The following is a 12,778-nucleotide window of genomic DNA, read 5'->3' on the forward strand; positions in this document are numbered from 1 at the left end:
TTAGGTGACCATTTAGATGCTAGGTTGGCACATTTAATAAGCAGTTACTGAGTGCCCAATAAAACTAACTGCTAATATTTATAAAACCCTTGCAGGTATCAGACTCTCGTATGTATCAAACATTTTCACTTAATCCTCATAATTACACTATGAGTTGGGCATTATTTACACCACACTTTACCTTTGAAGAAACTGAAGTTTAAAGAGGCTAATGAGCCTGCACAAGGTCATTTAGCCATATGTTGGATTTGAGTCTCAGATTGTGTTTTTTAATCACTAGTTCTACCATCTACTATGTTCAGAAACACAGTGCCTGACCTCACAAAGTTCAGACTTTTGCAGCCAGAGAAAACCAGAACTGAGTTTGGCGGAAGGGTGGATTTGGGGGTAGCCAGGGGAGGTAGGTGCCTGACGAGAGTGGGTGGTGCCCACAAATCCTGATTGTCTGTCATTTCTCTATCCTAATCATCCAAACTTCAGGCTTATCCGTCCTGCAGAAAGTCCTGGACACAGCTGCCGAGAAGAACTGGCAGGTGACAGCAGTCAACATTTTGACAACCACAGAGGAGGGATACCGGATGCTGTTTCAGGACCTGGAGAAGAAAAAGGAGCGACTGGTGGTGGTGGACTGTGAATCAGAACGCCTCAATGCTATCTTGGGCCAGGTAGTGAAAGCAGCAAGGGCTCAGGGTGGATGCGGGAGGTGATTCAGGAATAGCCAGATACACGTTTGCCTTTAAAGAGGCTTCTTGACTAGGTGATACTAGATGACTTCTATCTCGTTTTCCATAATTCACAAAATTTAATTCTGAAATACCACACACAATGGGAGCCTTGACATAGGGCTTCAAATGGTTCTCAGTCCTGTTAACTCCAATGTATCCCTCTTTTGTGAAGAAAAAAAAAAAGGAAGAAGAAGAAGACAAAAAATGCTGGGTGCAGTGGCTCAGGCCTATAATCTCAGCACTTTGGGAGGCTGAGGCAGGCGGATCACCTGAGGTCAGGAGTTCAAGACCAGCCTAGCCAATACGGTGAAACCCTGTCTCCACTAAAAAAAAAAAAAAAAAATTAGCCAGGCGTGGTGGCATGTACCTATAATCCCAGCTACTCAGGAGGGTGAGGCAGTTAGGCAGGAGAATCTCTTAAACCTGGGAGGTGGAGGTTGCAGTGAGCCAAGATTGTGCCACTGCACTCCAGCCTAGGCAACAGAGCAAGACTCTGTCTCAAAAAAAATAAAAATAAAAGATAATGATAAATTACATTTCATTTGAGAGTTTATAAAATGTTATCATGTTAGGAACACAGCTTATAGAGCCAAATTTCTGGGTTCAACTCTGGACTCTGTCACTCATGATCCAGGGTTTGGCATCTCATTCCTTTCACCCACGTACCTGTTTTAAGAGGCTAACGAACCTGCAGCCACCTTTCTTTCTATTGTTTCCTTGAACATGCCCTTGACTTTGAGAAATCAATTCATGGTACATTCTTCTATAAACAGGCATTGTAACCTCAACGGTCTTGAGCTAGATCTCTCTAAACTGTGCTTCCCCTGGTCTCAGAACAAAAGCATGTGCCCATCATGGAATTAGCAGGATTTTTTTGTGGATTCTTTATCTTTTTAAACTACGTTTATGTATTCAGATTCAGAGCTAGCAAGGTAGCAGATGTTGCAATAACTTTTGAACAATGTCACACAATAAAATGGATAGTTTTAGGTACTTGACAACATGACAAAGTTTGTTAATGGCCTTCAAGACCCCTGGGGCCCTCACAGAGAATCTCAGTAGTAGGACAGCTATCACTCAGAGGCCTCAGCAATAGAACATGGAGAGAGTTTGAATGTTATGGATTCTTTAAGGCACTAACCGTTCTACTTTGTAAAGTATGAATTTGGCCTTCCCTCTTGGAAAGAGAAACCCATCAAAAATTGTTTCCATTGAGATGGAAGTTCTCTGGGCCAGAGTCAGGGATTTGAATTCCAGTTTTCAATTCAGGCAGGATAAGATAATAGTGAAGAGAAGAGATAAAACCAGACTGGCTAGGGTTCAAATCCCAACTCTAGTATTTACTAGCTTTGTGACCTTGACCAGGTTTTTAATCTTTCTACATCTCAAGTTCTTGATCTGTAAAATGGGCATCATCCTCATAATAGCCACCTTTAGAGGGCTCTTGTGAGAATTAAAAGAATCAATTCATGTGAAGCACTTAGAACAGAGTCTGCCCCACAGTAAGTGACACATGCAAGCATTTGCCTATTTTTGCTATTCCTAGTGCCTACTAGGACCGGCTTCTTGAGTCACTTCCTTCCTTGGGCATAAGTGAATCCATCTGTAAAACATGAGTGAAGGCCTCTGTTCTATAAAACTGATAAAAAGACAAGATAACAGAGTCGACGGAAAAAGTGCTGAATGATAATGACATATTAATAGACGGATGATCTATTGTATATTGTTCTATGGTATAGACAATAGCCATTGCTACTATTTTTTTGAGTGTGTAAGGTATACCAGATACTAGGCCAAGCCCTTTCCATGCATAATCCTATTTCATTCTCACATCAACTATGTAAAACAGCTTTTATCAATTCCCCTATTTTATAGATGAAGAAAAGAGAGATTATACTTGCCCAAGATCTCACAGCTAGCTTATGATAAAAGCAGGAAGTCAAACCTTTCTTGGTCTGGCCACAGAGCCCAACCTCTTAAACATGCAACTTTTCTGCTTCTGCTATCTACAATTAACTCCTCCACCAAAGGGTAAACTTGCATTTTGTAAAGAAGTGACCTGTTTGTATGGGTATTTTAGATTGTAGCTTATTAACATTTTTTAAAATTGTTTCCTTCATCTATTTTGAAAAGTAAGACCAAAGAGTTGGAAGGATTTTACAGATCACTTGATTCATTGCTTAATGCTCACGTTTTATAGACAGAATGACTGACGGTCAAATTGATTAAGTTATTTGCCTTAGGCTCAGACAACTAATGAATGACAGTAATGAGCCTACAACTTACATCTCTGACTTACAATCTCACACTTAGCATCATCCTGGACTATCTCACAGTCAGTAACTGGGAACATACCTGGGATACAGTTACGTTAAGTAACTGCATGCAGTCTAACACGAAATTTTTCACCTAATCTGAGGAAAAAAAAAATAGTGACTCAAAATTCCAAATAGGGAATTAATTTTCTGTGTCTGTCTCCAGCCTCCCAACTAAAATTGAAGCTCGGCGATGCCAGGGATTTTTGTTTTATTTTCTTCCCTGCTGAGTCCACAATGCCTTGGATAGTGCTTGGCACCAAATAAAGTATTCAATACATTCTTTTTAGTGAATTAAAAGAATAAAGAATCAATGAAGCGTCTAAGAAAGTTCTTAAATGTAAGATAAATCAGGATTTCTATAGGTAGTCATTGGCTGGATAAGAGCCTTTAAGATGGATGAAAGGGCGTGTCAGGAGGCCCAGAGGGCATGTGAGGGCTGGGTTTCATGATGCCGTTTTGCAGGCTGAGTGATGGATGCTGAGAGTCCACTGGAGAGGATGGCAGGAAGATAAACACATAATCAAGAATATCCTCGGAAACCATTAGAAAGAGTTTAGGGTTTATTCTGTAAACAGTGGGGAGTCAGTGAAGGTTTGTGAGCAAGGAACAGGGTTATTAGAATATAACACTTTTTCAATATATGATGCCAAAGCATATAATACAGTCATTAAGCACAAAATAAGTTAGAAGTGAGAGTAGACCAGGACCTGTTGAGGCCATCCATCACATCCCCCTATGTTATTGTCTTCATGGTGCTTGTACCTGCTGAAATCTTGTTCATTTATCTATTTATATGTTGACCATCTGGCACCCTACTAAAATGTCAACTCAACTCAATGAGGGCACAGAGACCTTGCCTCACTTGCTCAATGCTGTTTCCCCAGCACATAGCATAGTGCTTGGCATATAATTTATGTTCAATAAATATTTGTTGAATGGATTAATTCATTAATCATAGAGGGTTTTACAGAGGAGTTGAGATTGGAGCTCAGTCATTAAGGATACGAACTATCAGAGAGAATGGGAGAGGCCATTCAGACACAAATATTGTGAATGAAGGCAATGCATTGGGAATGAGCTTTGAAGTAATGGGGGTCAGTGAGGTGATGGACCCCTTGTGAAATTGCTTCTTACATTTACAACACCTTTCTCAGTTTGTTACCCTGTATGTATTTATCTGTTCACGTATTTATTTTGGATCTCCTCTCAGTAAAGTGTTATCCCCAAGAGGGCAAGCACTATGCTTCTTTCACCTTTCCACTGTGTTACCAACAGTGCTTCACCCATAGCAAGCACTTAATACATATTTGTGAAAGGAAGTTATTAGAGGAGGGAAGGTCAATGTATAGGTTGAGGAGTAGATAGATGGGAAGGTTGATACCAGGTTGGATCACATGAAATTGCCAGTTTTTATAAGTCAAAGGTCATCGGTTATCAGCTGTTTCCTATGTTTCAATTTGCACTTTCATCTTGAATGGATGATATTTCTCCATTGTCTGAATGTGGTTGGTTTTAAAATATCATGTATTTGCTGTTTTGTGTTTATTAGAAGCTGAATAGGTTTTTGATAAGGGTATCTCATTGTTGAAAAGACAGCAAACCATTTGACAAGCAGATGAAAAAGTAATGAAGAATTATGAATAAAACTATCATCCCAATAGTATTTGAGCTCCTTGGTCTGGAATTTCACAATCTAACCACTGTTTCAAAGAATCTGTTGTGTGTGCTTGCATTTAATTATTCCCCACATAAAAAAATGTGAGTCACTATGCACATACATCCAATTAAGTAGATGTCTGAATGTGGATTTTAATAACCTTGAAAATTTATTCAGTTAGAGAAGCCCAAGTGCTTACCATTTGTTATATGTCTCCTTGCAACAGTACAGGGGGAGAGGCACCAAGAAGAGTACACTAACCCCAATTTGATGATTAAAAAAAAATAGGGAATTAGATTAAGTTAATTTGCAGGCTGAGCTAGATCTAAAACCAAGGTCTGTAGTCTTAACCATTCATTATTAGGTGTGTTTCCTGCCCAAGCAAACTTCTGGGCAGTTCTTTCCACAGATATTTTTTCTACCTGTGATAATTAGGGATAGTCTGCATTTTGGGATAAAAGGGCATTCATGCGCACTAGTTCTTAATGATTAACCATAATCAAACATCAAATGGAAAAGTTCACAGGAGTCAGGTCCCTGTCCTGATGCTGCCACCAGGCTACTATCGGATCTGGGCAAACCACTTTCCCTCTTTGGATCTTGACTTCCTATCTGTACAGTGAGAGGTTGGACCAGATGATCCTAACCTTCGCTTCTAGCTTCTAACTTGGGCAATCCATTAATGTCTGAGTACCCAACTGATTCGGGGAGGAAGGCACAAAATTCAGAAAAAGAAAGAAGAGCATCTACGTATGGTTCATGCAAGGAATTGAAGGTGAAGTCATCCACCTACCCATCTGACTGTTCATCCACCATCCACCTATTAACTCATCCATCCTTCCAATCAACAAATATCGTGATGACAGATTTCATCAACATAAGATTCCCACCTAAAGAAGAATCTTCACATACAAAGAAGGTTTATGAAAGAAAGAATGCAGTGAGCATTTCAGATGGGTCCTTGGGGTTACAGTAACACCACTCTGCCCTTGGAATCAGACAAAACTGATTTCAAATTCTGCCATCTGCCACTCAAGGGCTGTAAGATTACAACTTACGGAGTTTATATAATAGGCACTCCATGCCTATTCGTTATTTGTAAAACAAGGATGTTGACAATGCCACCATCCTTGGATGGTTGGAATATTATATTTCGAGTGCTTAGGATAGGGCACATTGTAAGCACTCAATATCAGTTGCCATTGTTACTGTTGCTGTTGTGGCTTTAATTGTTAGTACGATTAATGAGTCTCCACCTATTATGTTTTGTAGATTATAAAGCTGGAGAAGAACGGCATCGGCTACCACTACATCCTTGCAAATCTGGTGAGTAGAGCACTGCAGGCTCTCAACTCAAGGCTTCTCCAGGTTTGGGGACCTACCTTGCCTCTTGCTGATGTGAACTGAGTAGGTGGAAGTGGCAATTTAGGGCTGTAATGAGTCTTGGCAATAATAAATTTTTATCTTCTCCACATCCCACTCATCAAACCACAACACACTCTTCATGAACCTCTAACCTTCCTCAGAAGAGAGCATACTGGTGGGCAAGGCTTTATCATCTTCACAATTCCAGCTTTAATTGGCTCTGCCCCTTGGCAATAGGGACAAAATCACCACATCTTTGAATTAATACAAGATGTCTTGATCCTACTGTTTTGGGCCCTCTATTTTGACCCCAGTGATAGTTTTACTGCTTATAAATACATTTACATCATAATTACACTAGTATTGACAAAATTTTAACCAGAAACAACTTCCCAGCATGAACAATATTTTGTCCACTTAGTTTATATTCACTTTTCTACATGGCATAGATAAGTCTGTTTAAAATATATATATATATATATATTTGTTTTAATGTACTACAGATCATTGTATCGAGTGCTACTGTTTTTTGTATTACGAAGAAAACAACCCATCAAATCATTTTTTGTATATATTAAATTTTTCCTACTAGCATGTACCATTATGAGTTTTCTTTTGTAACCACTATTTCTGTGAAGTCTATTTTTTCTGGGTCATGTTTTACACCTCCACTTTTTTATCATGAAGTTTAATTCTTCTAGCTTTTCTGTCCAAAGCCAAATGTAATTTCATTTGGTGTTTAAACCCATTTTTAAAGGCTTTATTGAGACATATTTTATAAAGCACATAATTCATCCATTTAAAGTGTACAATTAAAAGGTTTTCAATATATTCACAAAGTTATGAAACCATCACCACAATCTTATTTTAAAATTCTTCATCATCCCTAGGAGAAATCCCTTACCTCTTAGCAATGACTCCTTATTATCCCCCAAGCTCCTCCAGCCCTAGGCAACCATTAATTTACTTTCTATCCCTATGTATTTGCCTATCTAGAGCATGTCATATATGTGAAATCATACAATATGTGGTCATTTGTAATTGGCTTCTTTCACTTAGCGTAACGTTTTTAAGGTTCATCCATGTTGCAGCATGTATCAGTACTTGATTCTTTTTTATTGCCAAACAATATTTCATCATGTGCATATACCACATTTTCTTTATCCATTCTTCAGTTCATGCACATTTGGGTTGTTTTCACTTTTTGGCTATAATGAATAATGCTGCTATAAAACATCAGTGCACCAGTTTTTCACTTTAATATATACCTAGGCATAGAATTACTGGGTGATATGATACTTCTGTGTTTAACATTTTGAGGAAGTCCAAAATTGTTTTCCAAAGTGGCTGCATCACCCATCAAATTTTAATCAATAACAAATTTTTCCATGTGACAGTTTGAATGATGGCAAGTTTCTCTTAATGATAACTATTTCTACAGTTTATTATCCTTGTCTGTCTTTGCAATTTTCCATGTTTCCATTAAGAAGTGGTTTCTAGCTTTTTATCTATAACAAATTTTCAGGTTTTAACTTATTTAACTGAACATATAACTGGCTTCAGTTTTAACCATGTTGTTTTGTGTTATCTCTATGAGCAATATTATTTGAACAAAAATTAATATTTGCTACTCATTTCTGGAGTAAAGGCCATTAGTAGAAATAAGGCACAGGGTGCATGAATCTAAAAATGTGACTAAAGCATCCTGCCTAATCCATAAATTCTGTCCCACTTTCTGACCTGGCATCCAGCCTTAGATAGATCCCCGCCTTACTCTTCTTTCCCCTTCTTCAACTAACTTGTATTGGCAATATTTCAGAGTCAGGACGTGAAATAAGAAGGGCTTAGGGCAGTAGGTTAATTTAGGCCTAGCTGTTAATGGCTAAATATATTACTTTTCTCAGAGGTATTTGCATTTTAAATGAGGGTGGCTCTCCAGACACTTTTGGGGAGCCAAGAGTCTCACCCTCCAAAGACCATTTGCAAAGATGGAACTTTTGACTTTGGAGCGAGGAAAGCCCATGACATCCCTTGACTCCCAGATCCTTAGTGCTAGAGTGAACTTAGGAAGTCATCTCCACTTAAACCTCATTTGTTTCTAGGGAAACAACCAGCAAAGGGCCGTGACTTGGCCAAGGTCACATGGTGAGGCAGCACCAGAGCTAGGCCTGTCACCAAGGATAGCAGACAGTATTCAGGCCTTTTCTACAACTCCAGGGCACCTCTCAGTGAGACCTTGTAGGCACCCTGCTGCTTTAGAATACACAGAACAAACATAGAACAAGAATACACAGAACAAGGGTGGGGATACGCATAATTACCTCTCTGGGGTGAGACAGAAATTGCATACAGTGGCCTTAGAGTCACTGAAAGACCCCAGGTAATTACATTGCCAGCCTCCATCTGTTGCCCAGTAACCCTTCAGTCACAGCATCACCAAGTCAGTCTCTTGGGTTGTTATATCCTTCTGATATGCATTTTTCTTCTTCTGACCTAATGAGCTCTCAAATCCATACAACTGCCAGCTAATAGGATGCAAATTGCATATACCGTCCAAATAAAAAAAGACTTACATGTTCCAATAGATTAGGTGATAATTAGGCTTCAAATTACTAATTAATTCAGTTTGAAACATAGTCGAGTATGTGGTGTGTTTTCTTCCCCTTTCAGAGGAATAGTGCAATTTATAAGATGATAATTTTTAGAATTTCTGCCACATAATTAGTCTACTGCTGCATAGAACTGACCCACTCCTTCGGAATGTTTGTGATTAGGGTGTAATTATAGAGTTAGAGACCAAGGAAGGCTTCGAAAGGTTTAACAAAAGGAGGGAGCTACATTTTTATTTTGCAGTTCTTTCTGTCCCTGTCAGAATGCATGAGCTTCAAAGTAGCCAGCAGTATTCTTTTAGCAGAACACTTTGGAGGAATGATTTTGGGGTTCAAATAGCCACCTCTGAAGGGCTGCCGGAAGAGAGGAGGGAAGGGGATTGTAGGTCAGAGAACAGAACTTATAGGCGAGGAGTCAAAAAAAAAAAAAAAAAAAACCTGTTTTTTGTCCAGGTGCCACTCTTAGCTGGCTCTGTATTCTTGGACAACTCTCCAACCCTCAGTTTCCTCATCTGTCAATTGAGAACAGTAACTCCCACTCTACCTACTCATAGTGTCACTGGGGAGACCAAATATGTTGCCAAATGCCACCATGCTTTAAAAAGTTAAAAGTGTTCTGCACAAATGGAAAATTCTTACTTCACATATTAAATCCACCCATCTGTACATATTCACATATGGTGTGTATGTACATATGCATATATATGCTTGCATATATATCCATATTTTATAGAAGAGATATGTATGTTTATTTCCATAGCATTGGTGTGGTCATAAGATGAACTTGAACCATGCAGAAATTGGAAAGCTATGCCGCTATCTCTCACAGACCTGCCTGGGTCCTGGAACCCGCAAGTGCTGAGCCTGGCTGCCAGTGCTCTTCCAAACCCTAGCACTGACTGTGCATTCACTCCCTGCTCTGAGACTGTGGGGAATGCAGACATCTGGCAGCCAGAGCCCTCCAGAGTTGTAGTTCTTATCTTTGTGACTCACCAGAAGCAAATCTTAGACTAAATGAGTGTTTCTCAAAACAGAGGACCTGGAGGACCTGTGGGCTTCGGTAGTGTGTCTGTAGAGCCAGTTTGGAAAATGCGGCTCTAACCAGCGAATGCTTCAGTGCCACTGAGATTGCCATTATGAGTACCTAAACCATGGAGTAAATGATCAGATTGTTATATTGGTATTTAGAATTTCACTGGAATAAAAGCACATATTTTAAAGTCTCATAGAGAACTAGAAGATTGTGAGAATTTATACAGGTTTCAGCAGACTCCTGTCTAAAAATATTGAATTTGTTGGACAACATTGACCAGTGTGAACCATATGGTGCCTTCTAGAGGAGTAATAACAATAATAATATCGACAATCTCTCTCAGTTTTACACCATATTATAGTTTATGTGAGATTTTTGTATGAATCACACTGCTGGGTTTTGGATGTCATAATACTCCTATGAAGTAAACAAGGTGGAATTCATTTTACAGATGTGGAAACTGAGGCTCAGAGACATTACATGAATGAGCTGCAGAGGAGGAAGACAGGAACCTAATTAATGGAGTTTGGCTGTCAGGAATATGACAAAAACCAAGTGAGTTGGGCATAGGAATAAGATGATCAGGCTAACCTGAGGCCGAGACACTTGAGTCACTGAATTAGAATTCCTTAAATCCCTAATAAATTACAACAATAATAACAATGGCAATAACTTCCACAATTGACTGATTGCTACATTCCAGACACTATGATAAACACTTAAATGCATGTCAATTAAACCTTCCTCATAGCCTTTGAGGTTGATGTTATCCTTAGATGAAGAAACAGAGCTTCAGAAAGGTTGACTGTTCCACAGTCACAAAATATATAAAGTGATGGGGCTGCACTTCTCCTCACGGGCCATGGAATCCCAAAATGTGTGTTCTTACTACTGTGCTATGTGAGTGCTGAGCAGGGAGAGTTGGGGAAAGAGCCAGAAAAGAGAGACGGTTGTCCTGGACAAGACAGCTTGAGTTTAAATCTTGCCTGCAGTAGCAGCAATAGACTTGACATTCCAATCCAGACTCTCAGATTCCCGTTGGACATCCAGCCCACCATTTACTCCATGGTTTAGGTACTCATACTGGCAATCGCAGTGGCACTGAAGCATTTGCTTGTTAATGCCCGTTTTCCAAACTGGCTCTACAGACACACTACAGAGGTCCACAGGTCCTCTGTTTTGAGAAACATTCATTTGGTCTAGATTTGCTTCTGGTGAGTCACAAAGATAAGAACTACAGCTACATTGATGGAATTTTATTAAAATGATGATTTCTAGTGTGGCAGAAGCTGAGGAAGAGATGATGGAGTTAGCCAGTTCCAGGTCTTATCAGGATACTTGGGAATCAGGACATTTGACCATTTCTGCCATGTGCTTGCAGATTAACTCCTGTAGAATGTTAGATTGGAAGTTTTGGTCTATTTGGCAGCTAGTCCAAGCCCCCAGCCCCATGCTGCTGCTCCTCTGCTGGATCAGCCCTGAGCAGAAGCTGTTCTTTAGTCTCCTTTCTCCCCTGTGGTGATAAATCTGTCGACTCCTTCTGCGAAGCTGAGCTCATCCCCTTTCTTCAGTGCCTCTCTTCCTGTTGGCTCCATACCTCACAGTCATGTTTAGTTTCTGCAGCTTCTGGTTAGGCAGGTGGTATAGTAGTTGGGAAGGGTGGCTTTGGAGCCAGTTCTGGGTTTGAATTCTGACTTTTATACTTATTAGCTATGTAACATTAATCAATTTATCTACCTTTTCTGAGTTTTTGTTGCCTTATCTCTAAAAAAGAGAATGATATTATGTACATCCTCATAGGGTTTTATGAGAATTAAGTGAGATCCCTCAACGCTCTCACAGATGAAATCACATCTACCTGCTTTATGCTGCCATAGCTCCAGATATTTTTTCACTTACTATACTTGAAATTAGATAACTGATTCTCTATTATGTCTTCCTCACTGTTTATCTACAAGCTCCTAGAGGAAGGATTGTGTGTGACTTATTCTCTGCTGAATTCCCAGTGCCTGGCAAAGTGAGTTGCACATAACAGGTGTGCTTTAAAGAGTCAACGAATGAATGAATTAGTAAATAAAACAAATTCTTAGAAAATAATGTCTGCACCTACATATCAAATGTACTTAAAGGCAAAATCTTTTAGACCTATGCTAAAAGAAGTAGAGGGAGTGGGAATATGAATTTAGTTTTGAATATGCAAATAAGTAGTTAAAGACAAGCCTAAGAGGGCTTCTAACCCACTTCATGTAGAGAGCCAGAATCTCCTCTACAACGTCCCCAACAGAAACTCAGCCATCTGGCTCATGCTTGAATAATACCCAGTGATGGAAAAGTCCTACCTCTGAGGCCGCCCTTTTCCTTCTCAAAGGGCTCAGTTTCTGCACTCTTCCTGGAACAGAGCACGGCCTGTGTGCTGTTCACCCTGTGTCACCCTCTCATCACTTCTGACTCTACATGCTCTCTGACTCTTGCAAAACTTGTCTGCTGCCTTCCCACAAAGCAACCTTTGAGTATTTGAAAACAGCTACCTTGCTAACTCTTTGGTGTTTGCGCCTTCAGTCTGGACACCCTCCTGTTCCCCCAGTGCCTTCTCTCAGGATGTGGTTCTTACAGCTGTCCACACAGCCACCAAACATGGACAAGGCCTGTTCGTGTGCCTGATACTGCACTGGGCTCATGCAAGGACTAAGAAGCATGAGGCTGAACTTTATCCCAGAAGCAACCTGACCTTGTCTTCCAGCTAGATTAGAACATGTAAAATAACGTTCTCAAAAGAATCCCAGAGAAGAATCACAGCCTGTGAAAGTATCCAAGCCCCATAGATGGCCACCTGCCCTGTCACAGTGTGGTGATCAGAGGCCAGGGAGGCCGCCTCAGCTGTGGGGTGTCTGGGAAGGCTCGTGAGGCTGCATCCACAAGGCCAGCAGTCATGTAAAGAGTGTGCCCTCACCCTTGTTTGAAGAATCCAGCAGAGTGAGAGCTGAAGGGTACCTATGAAACTCATCTCACCCGGCCCCTCATTTTATAAAATAGACACTCAAGAATGAGAGAAAGGAGGTCATCTGTCTGAA

The 12,778-nt window shown here is 40.1% G+C and overlaps 1 protein-coding gene across 6 annotated transcripts in view; it reads left to right on the forward strand.

Annotated features, from left to right (window-relative positions):
• Positions 1–12,778, forward strand: part of GRIA1 (glutamate receptor, ionotropic, AMPA 1) — a 335,531-nt gene that overhangs the window by 171,179 nt on the left and 151,574 nt on the right. For all 6 annotated transcript variants that reach the window (XM_011931636.1, XM_011931637.1, XM_011931641.1 and 3 more), the window contains 2 exons: positions 481–665; positions 5,973–6,026. In XM_011931636.1, the coding sequence (XP_011787026.1) occupies positions 481–665; positions 5,973–6,026 (239 nt within the window). The remainder of the gene's footprint in view (positions 1–480; positions 666–5,972; positions 6,027–12,778) is intronic.

This window comes from Colobus angolensis, unplaced genomic scaffold, assembly GCF_000951035.1.
Source record: "Colobus angolensis palliatus isolate OR3802 unplaced genomic scaffold, Cang.pa_1.0 Scaffold90, whole genome shotgun sequence".
NCBI lineage: Eukaryota > Metazoa > Chordata > Mammalia > Primates > Cercopithecidae > Colobus > Colobus angolensis.